The sequence below is a fragment of the Ciconia boyciana genome, chromosome 10 (genome assembly GCF_034638445.1).
Source record: "Ciconia boyciana chromosome 10, ASM3463844v1, whole genome shotgun sequence".
In the NCBI taxonomy this organism is placed as follows: Eukaryota; Metazoa; Chordata; class Aves; order Ciconiiformes; family Ciconiidae; genus Ciconia; species Ciconia boyciana.
This window is the reverse complement of record NC_132943.1, coordinates 19696167-19715367: the sequence shown is the minus strand read 5'-3', so window position 1 is coordinate 19715367 and position 19201 is coordinate 19696167. Positions and strand designations below refer to the sequence as shown.

The window sequence follows — 19201 nt, the reverse complement described above, 5'->3', positions numbered from 1 at the left end:
TCCATTTCCTTGTCTCCTATTGCTGGTCACCAGAGAGAAGATCAGCACCTCCCCCTCTGCTGCCCGCCTTGAGGAAGTTGTAGACTGTGATGAGGTCATCCCTCAGCCTTCTCTCCTCTGAGCTGAACAAACCAAATGACCTCACCTGCTCCTTGTAAGTCTTGCCCTTGAAGCCTTTCACCATTTTGGTCACCCTCCTCTGGACACACTCTAATAGTTTGATGGCCTTCTCATATTGAGGTGCCCAAAACTGCACACAGTACTTGAGGTGGGGCTGCACCGGTGCAGTGCAGAGTGGGACAATCACCTCCCTCAACCAGCTAGCTATGCTGTGCTTGACGCACCCCAGGACACAGTTGGCCCTTTTGGCTGCCAGGGCACACTCTTGACTCATATTCAACTTGCCATCAACCCAAAGCCCCAGATCTCTTTTTGTGGAGCTGCTCTCCAGCCTCTCATCCCCCAATTGGTATGTATAACCGGGATTACAATGCAAATATTGCAATGCTATAAAGATTTGTGAAATAAAAAGCAGTGGCCGGCCCCACTTTAACTATTCATCTGGTAATTAATGGAATTTTTATGTATGCGGGCTTTTTGGTGGAATGAAGAATATAACAAACAATTTTTTTTTTAATATGCACAAAGATAGTCCTTGGATAATTTTCAAGAAACAACCTATGGTTAAAAACTGTGGCTATGAAAACCTTATAGTTGTCAGTTTATGAAATCTATAGAAACATTGATCTTGAACTGTATCAGGTGTCACAAAAAGTGGCCTGAAGCCCCATGTCTGTCTCTGCAAGAGAAATAAGCCCAAAGGGTTAACCCTGCAAGAAGTAATGTAAGTGAAATGCAGTGAGATAGTCTGTAGGCAGGTAGGGCAAGGTGAAGAGGAAAGAAGTAAGTGCTTTTTCAAGAACATCTGTTTTATTTACAAACGGGACCTAAATAGAGTGAGGTTGTGCATTTGGAGATCAGGTAGGTAGGGGCTACTCTACTAGAGAATGACAGCCATGTAGGGATGGGTCCAGAGGTGGTCTACAGAGACACCGGGTGGTTAAGCATGGATGTGTGTATATGCAGCTGACACAACAGTTTAGCCTCAAAAAGTTATACTAGCTGGATAAAAAAACCACAGAAAAACGGCTTTGAAGGCATTGGTTTTTTTCTTTAGTTTCAATTGTGACTTCGAATAGTAAATCTATGGTAAGAGCTTCAATGCAACTCCGGACTTGGGTGGTATCTCAGGGATCCAGATTAAGCCTCTTCTGCTCAGTGGGTTCAAAACATTGTCTAAAAATGGGATGTTTCTATCCCAGCAAAACTCCTCTCTCACCATCATCTGTAGATCTTACATATCCCATTCTTTCAACCTTTGAATTGACAAGGTATTTCTGCTTTAGGTGTTTCTAACTTCCGTAATCCTAACCCTTCTTCCATGCTTTGCACTTCTGGCAGGTGGTGTGGGGAATATATGTATAGTCCTAGGACAGATCATGAAACATTTTCTATACTCTTCTACTGTGGAATCTGTATACATCATGGTAGATAAGAATCCAGGGAAGCAGATGAAAAAAAAACAAACCACAAACAGCAAAAGAGGAAAAAAAAGAGAAAGATTTTTTGATATAGTTCTGGAAAAAAACAAAGAAGAATACTGAAGATTTTAGGCTAAAGAACCCATACATCATCTTCTAGAACTGATGCTACAGCAGCTAGATTTCATTTTCTCAAATGGCACAACAAGAACATTAGGAAGAATTACAGTACTATGAGGCACAGAAAGTTCAAAGCAAGTTAAGGAAGTATCTGATGAATGACAAAAGACAATCATATCTAATGATGTGGGAAAAAAATAACAATTTGTGTTAAGAGGAGATGGAGACATGCATAGAAGTATTTTTCACAGATCCGAAAATACTTTGAAGAAAGTTATAGCAGGGCCAGATGCTGGACATAATTTTATAACTATATACTTCTTCCATGTTCTTTAAAGACTACAAAGTCACAGTAGCTATAGTATGGGGAACTGCTTTTTGCCATTCCAGGAATGGGAAGGCAGTGATATGCTATGGTGGGGGTTCACAGACCCCAAGCTAGCACAGAGCCATTATTTGGTCACAGGGCTCCCAAACATTCCACGGTCAAATTCCATTTCCCATTTAAAAAGCCAGTGGGATGCAGCTTCTCCTGTATTTTCCTTTGAAAATGATTTGCTGGAAATCCAAACACCTATGAAAAAATTATGTCAAACACAACACTTGCCCTTGAAGAACTCCTCCATCTTAAGGACAGTAAAATAACTCTTTCACTGAGCCTGTGATACAGCATCAATCTGCACACACATAATTTATCTGTTTGGGAATATTACAGCTCCAAATATGTGGGCTTTCAAAAGCTTTTGGATAACTGGGAGCACTGCAGTAATAGCCAGTAGTTCTCTTCCATTTCTCCTACATTCTCCTGCAGGAAGTGGGGACAAGATTTAAGCAAGCAATGAGAAAAGCCACGTGGGAACCAATGTGAGAAGAGCCATGCAACATGTTGCAATACCAGTACATACTGATGTAAATCATCATTCATGTACACCGTCAGGATATCACACCAGGAAAAACACTGGAGAAACAATTACACCTTTTGGGATCTTTCAATAATACAGCCCTTCATAGCTTGATGATCTTACAGTTTCTAATACTGACTGAGTTTGGGTGTTCGCAACAATGTGGTAACATTTATAAACTGGCTGAAGTTTATAAAGCTAATGCCATGACAAATAAGTATGTCACACAGGTCATACCTGCTCAGTTAAGTACTTGGCCACACAATGGATCTTTTAAGCATGCTGGTATTAGCAGCCAGCAAAGAGGTTACATCTGTATTATGAACAGATCAATATCTTTTGGAGAGGCTTTACAGGACCAGAGTATAATTCAAGTTGGAAGGGACCTGAAGGGTTCTCTAGCTCCTAATCAAAGCAGGGTCAGTTATGATGTCTGATCAGGTTACTCAGTTTGGTCTTGAATTCCCCAAGGATGGAGACTGTACAACCTCTCTGGGCAACTTTTCCAATGCCTGGCTGTCCTCATGGTGAAAAGTTTTCCCTTATTTCCAGTCTGAACCTTTCATGTTTCAGCTGCCCATTGTGTCTCATCCTCTTGCCATGCACCACCATTAAGAGCCTGGCTCCATCTGCCTGTGTACTGGAGGTCCCCAAACTGGATGTCGTATCCTAGATACAGCCCAATGAATGCTGAACAGAGGGAGATACTCGCTTCTCTGGGTGTGCTAGCTGTGCTCCTGTTAAAATACAGCCCAGGAAGCTGTTGCCCTTCTTTTCTGCCAGGACACACTGCTGGCTCATGTTCAGCTTGCTGTCTAACAAGACTCCAGCTCCTTTCCAGCAGAGCTGCTCTACAGCCAGTCAGTCCCCAGACTGTACTGCTCCAAAGGCAGGTCCTTTTATTTTTCCCTGAAGTGTGCTATAATGGCCTGTTTCAGTGGCTTCCTAGAATAAACAGTCAGATGGTTTCAAGGAAAAATACTATTCAGCTGATGAACTACTATAAGTGGTTTCAGGGAATAACAACTGTAACTTTTAACAGTTTAACCACAAACTCTTCTTTATTATTGGGTAGAGATAACTTAAACAGATGAAGCAATAAGAAAAAAGGCTATTGCTACCAGAATTTCTTATATCAGGTACCAGCGCCTAACTAATCCTACTGCATACCAGCAGCAAAGAACAGTTAAGTGCATAAAATTGTCAGCTAGCATAAAATCATGAAGTACAGCTTTCTTTGCATCAAAGGTAGGAAACAAAGTGACACTAGAGAAGCTGGTATTGACCAGAACATGCAACTCTACAAGACTGCTGCAGTAGCTGCTCTTAGTTACTTAAGTCATTTTAGCACCATAATTTTGAGCACAAAGATGACTACCATCCATCTGCCATTCCTCTGCTTATGTCCTGCACAAAAAAAGACCTAAACATTTATTGCAGGATTAATAGTTTTGTATACCATATGCATCATTCATTCCTGGCACAGTTTCCTCCCCTTTTCCGTGGCACAAGAAATTCTGATCAACAAACTCCACACGGTGTTTAATACTAAGGTTCTTGACCCAGGAAAATATGAACATGAGCATGTTTTCTTGTCACAGGTATTGACTTTAGCTTCATGTTTTATGGAGTTTACAAGGATTCTGATGTCTGACTGTACCTAAAACAGCATGCAGAAGAAGCTTTACTTGATATTGTCTAATCTCGCTTACTAAGGTTTTCTGTTTGCTGGGCAGCTTTGGCTCTGAAACAGTAACTGGATCCACATTCTTCCTAGTTAATAAAGTTTAGCCAGGCTGTGCTCAAAAACAGGTGGCAATTTAGGTCCCTTTGGTCTCCTCAAGCAGGGGACTGAAAAAATCTGATAATGTTGTACCACCAAGCCAATCTGGTCCACTCACCTCTTTCAGTGAAGACGAATGTGAACAAACAAACAAACAAACAAACCCAAAACATTTTATGACACATTGGCAACAGAATTTGACAACAGCAGGTAAAATACACAAGTATGGCCACCTACTAGAAAACACAGAAAAGCTAACCCCTCCCTCATTTTGAACCTCTGAAATGTAAGCTCTAACCATGCACCTATTACAATAAATCCAGGATTTCTATTAATTTTACTGGAAGGCAGAATATAGTCCACTGAGAAATCCCATTTGACTTAGCAAAAGACACTTCCAATAGGTATCGATAAACCTAGGCACCTCCAGCCACGGGAGAGAATCTGAGTTTCAAGGAAGGACAGGAAGAAACAGCAACATTTTAACTTAAAGACCGTAATCATAATTTATTACCTGGAACTGTACATTTTGCAAGCCTGAAATTTTTGGTGGACAAGTAGAATAAAGCAGTTAATGCAGTAGAGGATGAGGGCTGTAGACATAATTTATTTGCTTTAGAGCAGAACGTGGACTGAATATGATTAGAAAAATACAGGCTTTCAAATAGAATAGTTGAGCTTCCAAATTTCAATATCCAAAAAAGCCAATACTTTATTGAATTAGATACAACTATACTGGGTCAGTGACAGGATGATGGATTTTTGGTCTAACAGATGTCAAAATATGATGTCTAGCTAAGAGTACAGGAAAACAGGAGGCATTCATGATACATCCTTTAATAAATTCCCAGACCTTCTTAATAACAGTTTCTATGTGTTTATTAACTCTCAACAGATTTCTCTTCCATGAAGTTGTCCAATTTTCCCTTGAAGCAGGAAGTTCCACTGGCTGACTACCTATCCTGTGAAGAATCAGCTCCTTTTGCCTTTTTTTTTTTTTTTACCTTTTACTTTATTTATTCAGAAAGTCAGAGAAGTGGGAACTCTTAGGTTAACTTGATGTGGTGATTTGCTACTGTTCATTTTCCCCAACTTGTTCCATACATTCATTCCATGCAGTTTACCTTTTTATCCATCATACATCAAAAGTTCTACATTTAAAAAGTGAAAAAAAATGGCAGCTACCATAAAAGCATATAAAGCATTTATCACAATAAAATTAATTTTCCATCATCTTCAACAGGAAATTGGGGTTATATGGTTCTCCTCCCCTGAGTTTATTCAATAAAATGAGGACTTGTGTACAGAGACTGCTGTGTATCTCCACTCATAGCCAGCCCATGAATGGCATGGCCAAGACACAGCCAGAGCCGACAGAAGTGTGCGTACCTCTGCTGTGCTGTTTGGACATCCTTGTATCACTCTTGCCAGGTTAATGGAAGCTTTCTAGGCACAATACCAAACATTAGGGTCCTCCTTATATCGGAATGATGGTGCAAAGATATCCACGTGCCTCTGCAGAAGCCAGCCTTGGTCCAGTCAAATATGTTTTCCTCAAGCTCCACGCTCTCAAAATTTACAGTAAGAGAGCTACTACATTCCCAATAACAGCAACATAGAGTAGGCTGGGTCAACCTGACTTTGCATGGGTTTAGATGTCTACTGATCCTCTCTGAAAAGACGTTATTTGTATAGCACCGTGCCTGGGTTTAAATGCAGACAGACTGTACAGTTGATAGTTGATTCTGCATGGAGTTATATCAGAAATATTTCTGTTCATGGCACTGATTAAGGAAAATCCAGATGAACTACCTATTGGTGAGAGGTAACTGGAATAACTGACTACACAAAAAATGCAGATAAAGACAAATAACTTACATTCCATTAAGAAAATAGCCCCTGAAATAATGATCCTAGCTTCTCATGCATTGCCTGTAATCTTCTCTATAGATCACATAATTTCTCAGTGTTTCCCCATGAGAAGAGCAGATAACACAGCTTCCTTTCTCCTACTCATTATATGACTAAGTTACTTAAAACTATTGTCCTTGAGCAAGCATTCAGAAACAAGAGTATGAAATATTAGACTTGGTCACAAGTTGCACAGGTTGCACAAGTTGCAGAAGTTGTACAGGTCTCCATGTGCAACCATAAGACATAATTTCTATCTAACTCAAGACAGAGAAATGCAAAAATATGCAAAGATGTTCCATCAAAGAATTAACCCTTCAGCTGTGTTGTACTCCAAATAAATGCAAAGATTAGGAAAGAAATTACATCTTGTGATTACAGATTCTACTGTAGAAAAATTATATAAAGACTTTTTTTTTAAATAAAAAAGGAGTGTATATAAATGTTTGGTAACAGTACGTTTAAAATGTTGGCAAAGGCTTAGTCTCAAATGAGATTCCTTCAAGATAATTAAGCAAGCATCAGTAATCCAATGAAATTATTTTTAAATTAACATTTCTGATTAAAAAAATGCATTTCTGTGAATTTAGCATGATTAATTTGTTTATAGCTCAGGTTTAGGAAACAAATACTGAAATTAAGTCTTTTTAAATCCAATGCCTGATTTCGTATGAGGGTCTTTTTACAGCCCTTACAGGGTCCCTGCTATGGAGATTCATATTAAAAAATAAGAGATTTTATGTTACAAGACAGTTCTCTAAAAACACAGTAGGATGACTTAGGATAAGAACAATGCAACTTTGTGCATCTCTGTCACTGTCTTTGCTCAATATGCAAAATCCATTCAAGGTATTTCCCATCTATTCTGCACTATTGCTTTTATTCCTGTTACTCTCAACAGGCTGTAGTGAAAATTTCAGTGTTACTTCACTGAAGAGGGACAGAAGAGACATCATATTAAAACTGGCCATTTAAAAAACCAAACAAATAATCAGCTTTTCCAGAGCAATGGATAGTTCACTTTCCACTCTATCACTTTTTGAGTGCAGAATCTCCATTTCTTGCAAAAATACACAGACTGGTTGCAATGTGAAAAGCTCTTGTGAGAGAAAAAGAAAGCCCCTTCTTGACCACTGGTTTTGGCAGGTTAAGAAATAAATAAGCAAGTAAGTTCCTATTTTATGATCAAAACTATTCTAGGGAGCTTGATGGCCAAACAGCGATTGCACTGGGAAGAATCAAAGATAGATGCTTAGTTCACCTAAGCAGACTGCAGTGGCACCACACTCATGCACTTCAGGTAAGGATCTTGTTAATACAAGATCAAAGGCAGCAGTAAAAATCTCACTTATCTCTTTAGGTTTTCGTAGTATAATCACAGCACAAATGTGATCTTATGTTAAACATACTGCAGGCAACCATACCTTTAAGAGTTTTTCTCTTTGCTTTGCTACATTCAGTTTTTCAGAGAGCTGGCTGAAAGGTAAGTTGGAGGTTTGAATGTCTTCATGCATCAGAATGTAAGGATGCGCATTACCTTAAAAAAAAAAAAAAAAAAGGGCAGCTGATTGTCACTGCATTTTTCCTGAGCCAGCTTCTAAGTATAAGCAAAATTTAAAGAAGCTTGGCTTGTATTAACTTCTCTATTTTCTTTGAGCAAGCCTTCATATTAATCAAGCAAGAGAAGCCCAATTCTGTGCCTATAGACAATGCAAGACTAAACCAGCAGTAAAGAATGTACATGTACTCTTAAAAATAAAAGCCAACCACTTTGCTACTATTTATGAAAACCAGGAGTGTTAGGCTAGTGTGAATAAATATTTAATGAGCATGGCAGATTAACACATGGTTACTTTGACTCTTTTCTCTTATTTGTGTAATACAGTCAAACAGTGGAAAATTATCCATCAATGACTATTTGATTTGAAAGAGAATTACCTGCTTATAAAGCTTTGGTTATCCAACAAGATTAGCATCACAAGACTCATCTAACATAAAAGACATACAACCATAGCACTCACATCTAGAACAACCTGAGCGAAACTTATTAACAGATAATTGTAAAATTAATATGTAACAATTTTGGTTTTAATTCTAGTGAATGATTTGAACCCGTATTTTCATAACTTTTATTGGCTTCAGTGTAAGCAGGTTCTACATCTAAAGAAAATCTCACCATTTCTTGAAGAGGATAAAGAGAGACCTCAGAAGTGTTGCATTTTATAAATAGATTTTGAAACTGCACATTTGTGTTAACTCTCACATTCACAGAAAAGTATGATACTGCTTCGAGAGATGTATATTGTAAAAACTGAAGCAAAAAAGTCAGAACTATTCATCAATGCAACACTGCATAAAAATAAATAATGTGCAAACTGGACTACATACCTCTATTAGCATTCAGAGCAGCTAACTGCGATTTCAGTTTTGCAATAATGCTGTTTTGAAGCTCTATCTTTTCCTGCTGTTCACGTATTTGCTGCATGTAGTTTTCTGTCTGAAAATATAACTTAATTAGCATTAATCTCATTCTGTTTTGACTAGGGGTCTCCTATTTGGCATATAAAAAGAAGCTCTGATTTTTAAAGATAATTGTAGTTGTGGACCTCTGCGTGAAAACCCAACTACAGTCACCTTTGGCAGGTTCATATTTTTGAGACTGCCCTGATTAGAAAAGGTATTATAGGAAATAAATCCTGATTTTCAGTAACTGTTTCAACTGTGGCAGTTGTAAAGGATAGGATAACTTTTAAGTATAGGATTCTTCATTCATAGCCATAGAACACATCAGGTATAAAATTAGAATTTTAGTATTCTTCAGAATGCTGGTTGGTTAATTTATCTATAGAAAGATGTAATTTTCTTCCCCCATATTTTCTAACAAATAAATGATATAAATATAGGCTTTCAAAAAGATAGATTTTAAATGGAAAACAGCAGCATTGCTTATTCCATACAACAGATATTTTGTAAATAACTTTAATTGCCTATGAACAGAGTTTTGCCTGTTCCTTTGAATGTAGTAGACTTGTTTTTCTAACCTAGAAAATGGGGGGGAGGAAGCAAGGAAGCAGCCCCATTCTTCATCTAGCCATACTCCATCTCATGCTATAAACAGGCCATACAGAGCCTAATAAGACTGCTCACGTTTCACTAAAGTGTATAAATATTGTTAGACAGCCAGTTAATTGAACAAATGGTCAGGTGGCAGGAAGATGCTAATATTCAAAACCTATTATTTCATTAGCACATGCCTAATGTTGCAGATACGGTAGTGCTAAAAACAAGAAGAAAACTTGTGAAATCCCAGCAAGGAAACTTACAGGAATGCACTGAATTTTTCTGAAATTAAGAATATGTCTATTACTGAACAGGTCACAACCTGGAACAAGACTAGGCATTGTTTTCACGCCTATTCACAGTTTATCCATACTGCTAACTAATTCTCAAATTGCAGTCACATTTAAATTCCACACCCCCCTAACTGCCCAATGTGCTTGTCTGTAAAGCAGGCAGGGAAAAAAATCTACAAGCAAAATTTATTTTAAAAGGCCAGGTAGTAGTTGTATTATGAGAGTTTTTTTTTTTTTTTAAAAAAAAAGTGATCAAGGAGCAGTACACTCCAGCAGCTATAAGAGACCTCATGAAGCAGAAAAATCACTGAGAACCAAATTGAAAATGTACAACAGCAATGTCTTGTCAACACTTCTGTACAGAGCACAGACATGACAGCTAAAACAGACAGAAGAGAAGATGCTTTTGACAGCCAGTGTGCACAAATTATTCCTTGAGTCAGATGGCAGCAACAAGTTACCAACTAGAAGATCTGCATGACAACCAACCATCCATCTGTATCAAACACCATCTGGCCGAGATGACTCTGGCTTCTGTGTGCTTGACATGGCTCCCAGCTCTAGAGACTGGCAAAACAAGTGGCCTATCGGTAACTTAAGTAGTAAACTGTTAACAACAGAATGGTGGACAATCCAACAATGTGTGAAGGCCACACAATGAACAGAGGAAGTTACTAGAGTAAAGTACTGTACAAAGGTCATTCAAAAACCAGGAGTATGGTTAAAAAACCTGAAAAATAACACAGACCAAAACCCCCCAACTAATTATAGTATAACTCTTCTTGAAAAAATACTTTTGTTCTCTTTTGAAGTCATGAAATCCAACTACTGAAAGCTGGATTAGGACAAAGATTTGAACTGGTAGTAATCCTTTATGAAAGGCTTTCGTTTTTAATTTCTGAACCAGAGAAAATGCGGAGAGAAATCTTGCAAGCATTTAGTTCACTTAATGCTGATCATCTCTCACACTTCTGTGGTTTTCTTCCATAGACTTTAGAAGGACTATCTGACCTTGTACTTGGTGTCTTGTTTCTTGGGCAGAAGTTTGTTTCATGTCCTGTTAGATGGCACAGGAGTATTAACGTGACTGGTTTCCCTTCAAATAATTAATTGTTCATCACAAAAGACAGAATTTAAAAGATTGCAAACCATTCTAAAATGTGTTGCCTTTTGTTAAGTTAGTTGCAATTTCAGCACAAAATGTGCTGACACACTACTTGTGCTTGTTAAGTACAGAAAACGCTACAGATTTGCACCAGCACTGCTGCAACAGACTATGAATGGAGATAGACTTGCACAGTGGATGATTGCACACATGACTGACTTGATACCTGTTCTGCACTGCCTTGGCTAGTTTATTTTGCCATGCAAGGGGATGGCAAGATTGTGCCCTGATATCAGAATGTTCTCTAGTAGACCTTTCCCTGCTCCCAATTCTACTACTGCTTCCATAACCTGGCACCGAGTATGGTTCATCTGCCCCCAAACAAAGTCCCAGCCTACCAATTCTATGGAAGTATCAGAAAGTTCTGTAGCATCAAACACACTCAAGCCTTCCTATAACAGAGGTTCCATTGCTGAGAAGAATATGCATGATAAAATTAGTATGACAAAGCCCAAAACTGATAGCTTTGCAATATGCTGGCATACATGATGAGAAGTCCTACAAGAGTTTTGGCTGAAGTAATGTATTCTACAACAGACTAAGTAAAAATTCAGAGGTGCTCCTTACTGGTCAGAATGCCTCCAGAATCCTTCTGTTACTTCATAATTAAAGAATAATTGTACAGATGATTATTTTTTAAAAATCAATACTTATTCTAATTATTTTAAGGTAACTTTGCTGTAACTGTTTCAACACACAAACTGTGTTGTCCTAATAGCTTGCACAGGGCTTAACATGTTAGAGTCTTTGACCTTTACATCAAGTAAATTAGTAATTCACATGGCATATCTTCCTATTAACACAAAAATGATTTAATTTAAGCTATTTACATTAATAATTTAGAAAGCAATTTTTTAATAAAGCAAATTGAATTTCAAAAAGTACTTCATTAAAGCTAGGTAAATTTTATATACACTTCCTGTTCACATTAAAAGACTTCATTAATCCTCCAAAACAGACAACACTTTTCTCACCTTTAAAACTACAAAAAAATTAAAGGTCAAAAACCTGAAACCCACCTACTACACACCTACATACTAATGAGTTACTCTGCAGTGTACTGGCCTGGTTTCATAATGGCAATTTCCAACTTTAACAGATGCACTAAAGTGTGCATAGCTAAAGCGAAACTGAAATCTACATGTACCACAATCCTCCATGGGAAGGATGGCTTTAAAGATACAACTCAGAACCCAACACATACTTTTTGCTGTAGTTCTTTCACAGCATGGTCCCTATCCATGCATGCTTGTCGATAGGCTTCGTAAGCTTTGTTAAGCTGCTCTCCAATGTTTTTGTCCATAATTCCCAATGCTGTTTCATCACTGAAAAGATGGTCAAGTTAACAGACCTGAAAAGCAATCAGAAGGAAAAAGAGAGAATGCTAAGAAACAGAAGTATGTAACTAAAAACATATATAACATGACTTGTATTGATATCAAATTCAAGTAATATGTGCAGTATGTTTGAGCATTAACTCACATAATAGTTTGAACTATAGCTTTGCTCACCTCAACATTTAATTTTATGTCCAGGGATAGGTTTAAACAAAAGCCAAATAAAAGCAGGTTAACTATGAATCAAATTCTGGATGTACAGAACATGTAAATGTATGTGTAGTTACAGCGTTTGAGGACTGAGACTTAAAATTGGTGCAGATCACCAGTTACCTGATTATATGACATTTCCAACAGTTTAATGTTTACTCAATTTTGAAATAACAGATAGCATTAAAAAACAAAGCAAAACTCAGCTTTTGGCATTAAGCAATAAAAAGATAAAAGCTCAATAATATTAGGTCATGTGGACCTACCCTATTCTATGCCATATTTGAAAATGGCAACACAAGCAACACTACACCGTGAATTAAAACATCTTTTATCTAAAAATCAGTAGTACCAACCAGTAAGAATTAGCAAGACTCAGACCTTTTCACACAATACTATGAACTTTTTAAACTTTGTGAACAATTTCAATAGCAATTCCTGAAACTACAGCTCATGAACTTTCACACGTAAGATTACAACACTATTAAATGTCACAGACTCCAATTTCAAGACCAAGAACTTTGCAAACACAGGTCCTTTGCTTCTATAGTAATATATGACATGAATTTTAAGATCAAAATTTATCATAATGTAAGTACAGTAGGGGACATGTTAGTGAAGTCTCAAAAAAAACCCCAACAAACCAACCCAAAGTACCAGCATTAAAAAAAAAAATCAGTAATTCACATCTCCTCTCCTGATAATTAAAGCATGGTTACCTCACAGTACACAGTATGGACAGCCACTATCATCTCTCATTATCTTCTGGGATTATGCATAAACCACAGATACTACTAAGGAAAGTGGTGCAGTCAGAAAAGGATAAGCCAAGTAAGAAGGGTATGAGGATAACTTGTCTTGGACCCTGGTCAAAATTCTAAGGATTGCAGCTTGAAGCTTTTGTTCATGTTTTCTTGCTCTTGAATATCTTCCATATCATAGAGCCTGAATACAAAAATGTGGTTTGACTTTCCTAGAAGGTACAACAGATGTATGGATGTTGCAACTTTTTGTCCTGCAAACTTTATTTTAATGATGTGTGTGTATTGCAAAAGCAATTGTATCTCAACTCTGGCATGGCTGTACTTTAATAGTGGCAAAGTGAATTCTTGGAATTATTTAGGGATCCTTTGACGTAACAAGTATTACTGAAATCCAAGTTTATAAGTTTTGTGTAAAACGCCTACATTGTTTCATATGAAAGGTTGTGGTATTTTTTTCTTTCCTAAACACCAGTTCAGTAGTTTATAACCTCAGGTCCATGCATACTCTCTCAAAGCATTGTTAGTAACACAGGCTACTTCATCCACCCCCTTCTTCCCCCAAAGAGTATCCCTCCACTAACTGGAATATTCATTCTAATACCTGGGGCACATCTTTAAATAAATGGGTAGGCTTTTTTTCAGTTTCAAATGAAGGACTGTTTTATGTAGTTCAATGAATAAAATCAGCTATTACAGCTGACTGCAGGGGCGGGTACTAAACTGCAGAAGGGTATTGTTATGGCTGAAAGTGATTGAAAGTGTGCTCTCACACTCTTTAAAAACTTGCAGGGTTTACACCGATGTTGATTTTGTACTTTTCTGGAATTCTCCAGAGACACTTGTAACAATTTACCAAGTAAATGGCAATGTCCTGTACATATAAAAGGTAACTTCAAAAAATGAGTCCAATGGGATTTAAAAGACTATGTTCATCTTCTAGTAGAGGGAATGTGGTTCAGCTCCATATGACTCACAGTTCATAGAAAATGAAGAATTAATTTAATTCATGCAAATTCAAATCTCAATTTGAAAAATAGTATTTAAAATTTATACCCAACTTCCAGCCTTTTACTTACTGATTGATTGAGACTGGGAGTATTAACAAAGAGTTCTGCTCTTATCTGGAGTGCTGGTACCAAAAGTAATTGATCCAACAAGCAGAACTGCAGCACTGCGCCTGATTTTCTACTTGACAGGGAAAAATAAGGAGAATGGTAGCCAATTTGCTGGTAGCTCCCTAAAATCCAGACTCCATGCAGTAAGAAAGGGGCAATAAAAGTCATTACTAGTGTCACTTTAAGATGGAACTATAACTAGAAGAATTGGTCCTATATTCCCCCATACTCTAGACACTGATTTCTGCTTCCACATCACCCTTCCCTTTCTTCCAGCACAAGCAGCCTTACTGTAAACTGTATCAGCAAACCAATCCAGCTTAAAACTAAATGCTAAAGGTATTTTTGCTGTGTTAGTTTTAATGCAGATGAGCTCCACAGACCACTTCAAGTGGCATAATAACACAAGGAAGCCAGCACAGGAGCAGAAAACATCGGCAAAAGGCAGACAGAACTCCTGTGTTCAATGGCAGCATTGGCTTCAAAATTGTAACATGAAGTCACAGTTATGTAACAGTGACATAAGTCTGCACTGCCACAGAAAAGGATACTCCTGCTTTCCCCCACCTCTGGCCATGTTTTTGCCACATACTTGTACTGGTATTAGCAATTCTGTGCTACACAGTTGAGTACGCCAAAGTAGCTCCCTACTTCCTCAAAAAAGCAACAACAAACCCCCTAAAAAAACAACCCCACAATTAAAACTGGAGCTACCTCACTGCAAGGCTCCTGGAGCACTACTACCAACACAAGGAGGCAGTGGGAACATGAGACTAGCCGTGGGTAGGACTGCAGCAGTCTAGATTTAGATTGGATTAAACTACTCTGTAGTCACACCCTGAATTGCCTGCTGCTGGAATAAATAACTGCTTCTTATGTTATCTATCTCATATCCAGAACTCCTTGCAGTTAGAAAAACTGGCTCCTCTTCCTGCTTCTCCTCCATAGGCATCAATATTTATCAGGGAATTTGCCAACTGTTCCTTGTCATTTACTCTCTCCCTACATCCAGTTAGGAGGAAAAAAAAAATCCCAACAACCCTAAAATAAAAAACACCCAACCCCCAAACCAAACATCCCCACTATTTTAATCAGTCTTAGTTATGCTGTATCCATACAGCAACTGGAACATATTCAGCCCAAAGTTGACAATCCTGATCTTTAGCAACTGACATTCTAGATATTCGTTAGGTCCTAAAGACTTTCACAATTATTAACAGCAATATGTAGTCAGAACAGACGCAGCAATACAAAATGCTGCATTTATTCTAACAGGGACAAAATTAGAGAAAGAGATTACCTCCAGAGTTTGACCGATGAGGGGGTCCTGCAAATGTGAGTACCTGTGAGTGTTGTGCTGCCAGAGCTATGGCAATGAGAACTAGAATTTCATCTTTGAGTGAAGACTTAAACACTGGAAAACAACTGGGTATAGCAAATGTTGTAAGACAAACTTTTAAGAAAACAAACCCAATGAAACCTGCAGATGCTCTTAAAATACTTGCTTCAAATGAGAAACATTTTGCTGATATGGGTGGGAAAACAAAGCAGTAATATGAATTTTCTACGAGTCAAATGCCAAAAAAGCCCCAACACAAAGATTAGCAACATGCTGCTGGGTACATCCTGAAATCCCAGCTCCACAGATCACTAGAGGCACATTCTAAGTTTTCATAGTGCCTCGCAAAACACCTTAAATTCTGGAAAAATAAGGTTTTAGCCGATCGTGTGTATATACCCATTCATTCATAATACACATACCTACCTCTCATAGGTTCATATGAGAACATAGATGCCATCCAGAAGCAAGTACTTCTCTACATATTTCTGCTTTCAAAACAGCTTCTTCAATGGAAATATGTTGTAAGTTACACTGCCATCATCTTGGGAACTGGAAACCTGTTGAGGTAGTAATTTGTGAGAGACTGAGAGCTCACTGCACTTTCGTTTTGGGTTTGTTGGGTTTTTTTGGTTTTTTTTTTTTTGGTCTAATGGACAAAGTTCTTGCAGTGCCCGACTGCGGGAAGAGTCGGCAGCCCAGCAGGAGCCCCTAACGCCACACCAGCGTTACAGCGCGGAGCGCAGGCAGCCCCTCTGCGCTCGGGGAAAGGGACGGCGACTATTGCAGAGCTGGCGGTTTACAGCCCCCGAGCTGCTACCGGCAGCGGGGACAGCACACCTCTTTCTGCTCCTCCACTCGCCGCCGCGGGCGACCGCCACCCGCGAGCGAGCCCGCTGCCCCCGCTCCCGCGGCCCTCCCGGAGCGGCGGGGGCGGTGGCACCCGCCCCGGCCCTTCCGCAGGCACCGAGAGCGCCTCCGCGCGCAAACTACGCGCCCCCTGCCCCGCTCCCGAAGCCGGGCAAGGCGGCGCCGGACGGGGAACCGGCGTCCCTCGGAGCCGGTGGCGGAAGTGCGGAGAGGCCGAGGGCAGCGGCGGCCGGGGAGCCCGCCGCCAGGCGCCGCGGCCCGCACCCCAGCCCCCTGGGCCGAGCGCCCGCCGCTCCCCGCGGAAGGGAGGGGAGCAGTCTGAAAGGCGACTCAGACTTACGAGCGCCTCACGGAGCCCACGGCCGCTCCCGGCACAGGGCGCCCGCTCCTGCCTGAGCACCTTAACCCAGGAACCAGAACTGACTTCCTGTGGTGCCTCTCCCCGCCCTGTGACGGGGCGCCGTGGCGCTGCCAGCGCCGCTGGTCGGGCTGGGGCAGCGGCCGCCGGAGCCGCCGGGCGCCGCCAGCAGGCGGGGGCAGTGCCGGGCTGGCCGCCCCGGCGCGGCGCCTTCCCCGCCGCCGCTCGTCGCCAAGGCAGCACAAAGCTGGATGAGCGTTTTCCAGCTCTCTTCCATCTGTCTTGCAGTGCCTTTGCTGCCTGGCTGCGGCCAGGCACCCCCCTCAGGCAGGGCCTGTGCTGCTCCTGACCTCCACAGGTCCCGTCCTATTTTAGTCTTTCCGTGATTCTGCGTGATTTGTGAATAACAGTACTTACATTTGTAACGTAATGATACTTTTCATGCCCAGAGTACTTTCTGTCTAAAGGGTCTTTTACTTTTGTGGGTTACTAAGGTGGCATTTCTTCTCCTGCATTTAATTCATGCAGGCAATGAATCTTACAGATAAGAATATAATGGAAACACACAGTTTTAATTTTGCTACTGCTACAAGCCCTTCTCTCTTTAGGTCACATGTATGAGTACAACTTTTTTCTTGAAGGTTCTTATACATACTTGCACAGGGTACAGTCACAGAGCTAGCGGCAGAGAAGCATTACTGATTTTGAATTAGCCTGGGCCGTCTCTGAACCCCAGTGAACATATCCACACAGCCAGGCTGTGGTGTTTCTTCTGCCAGAGCAGAACTTTTCCCTTTGCCCACTCACAGATCAGAACCTGTATTTCAATTATGGCAACCTTACTTATCCCGGGTGTGTGCACTTGGAAGCACGAGGACTGAGCTCAAACATGGCCACGGGAAGGGTAGCCAGACGTTGTTCTCTGTACTCTTTTGAAGGTTATTTCTATTATCGTTTACCTTTCCTGCTAAGTCTTTAACAACTCTTTTGGTCTGTACTAAGACTAAAGAGACTTACAGTCAGATAGTCTAATGGGCCAATAAATATACTTCCTTGCTAGCCACTCTGAAGAACTTCAGGTGAGGTTCTAATGAACTATTAAGGTTCAGAGAGAGGGTTTGCTCTGTTGGCATGTTTCCAAGAAAGAGGGATTCAATTCCCTCTTTCAGAGACAGAGTGTTTGAGACATCCAAGTTAAGATTTCATTCAGCCCGGTCTTTAAAAAAAAAAAAAGGGCAGAAAGAGACTATTGTTTCTTTTTTAGTTTCTACATTTTTTATTTTTATTCAGTCTTGCCAAGTCGTTCTGCACTTAAAATGGTGATGGATATCTTGGCTAGTAACTGAAATAAAACCTGCAATTCTTAAATTCAGATCAATGTATGTAAATATAATTTAACTGATGCTATATTTAGAAAGGGATAATATGCAGAAATGTACAAGTAGGTGTTATCTGATGATAAACATGTATCAACTAAGATTATGGCTACCTGAATTTGAATAGAGCCATAACATAAATACCATCTCTGAAACACTATCATTGCACATTAGTTGTTATAGGAGACAAAAGTTTGTTTATTAAATTCTAGAAATGTACTTAATGTAAATTTGCTGTGAAGGTCTCAAACCCAACAAAGCAAAACTAACAACCATCTACAAACATGACTTTTCAAATCACATGCATTATTCTCTTAGTACTTTATCAGTAATATTCTTTCACAATAAAGCACAAGAGAAGCTGGTCTTTCCTCTATCTTCATTATTTAGTGGTTTTTTCTTTACCACATTTCCTCTGCAAATACAATAAGATGTATGTTACAAGCTTCACAGTAACCCATCTTGACATTCTTAGAGACTTCCAACCCTTTGAATAAATTGTTAAATAGAAGAAAAGAAAAATACCTGTGAAAATAATATAAAACCTATGTTGTGTAGCTAACTTGATTTCTAACTTTCATCTTTTAGAGTGGTTTCTGCTTTACAGTCAATTATTTTTTGTCCCTTTCTTTCTCATCTTGCTTCCTTTTTCTCTTTCTGTTTTTCTGCTTCCTCCTCTTCAGTCTCTGTATTTCCTTCCCTACAGCTATTCCAGTAACGACTTTCTGTATTTCCGTCCCACATCAGCATTTCACATTTTTATGTCATTGTTAAGGCAGAATTGCTTTCCTATATGTAGTCTTCACAAGATAACTGGGAAGAACAAGTGTGTATCAGTATAGTTAAAAATAATTTAAGATTTTAGGAATCTACTAATCTTAAAAACAGTTGCAAACCACTTATGTAGAGTTTGGGAGTGGTGGTGAAGAGGTTCATGTCTGTATTATTTTATTTCACTTTGTCTTCAGACTGAGAGAGAGTCTTATTTTGAGTAACTATACTTAGAAACATTTTTTGGGGGGGGGGAATTAGCAAGTTGATACTTTTTCAGAGTGAA

At 39.4% G+C, this 19201-nt stretch overlaps 1 protein-coding gene across 3 annotated transcripts in view; it reads right to left on the bottom strand.

Annotated features, from left to right (window-relative positions):
* TANK (TRAF family member associated NFKB activator) overlaps positions 1–16897 on the bottom strand; it is a 29553-nt gene extending 12656 nt beyond the window's left edge. The window contains exons 1-5 of one of the 3 annotated variants that reach the window (XM_072874275.1): positions 16751–16897; positions 15967–16100; positions 11980–12126; positions 8646–8754; positions 7682–7794 (exon numbers count right to left, since the gene is read on the bottom strand). In XM_072874275.1, the coding sequence (XP_072730376.1) occupies positions 7682–7794; positions 8646–8754; positions 11980–12078 (321 nt within the window). In that variant the 5' untranslated portion in view covers positions 12079–12126; positions 15967–16100; positions 16751–16897. Of the gene's footprint in view, positions 1–7681; positions 7795–8645; positions 8755–11979; positions 12127–15966; positions 16101–16750 lie in introns of those variants that run through there. The other 2 variants (XM_072874276.1, XM_072874277.1) reach the window with 2 other exon arrangements.
* Positions 16898–19201: the final 2304 nt, after the last annotated feature.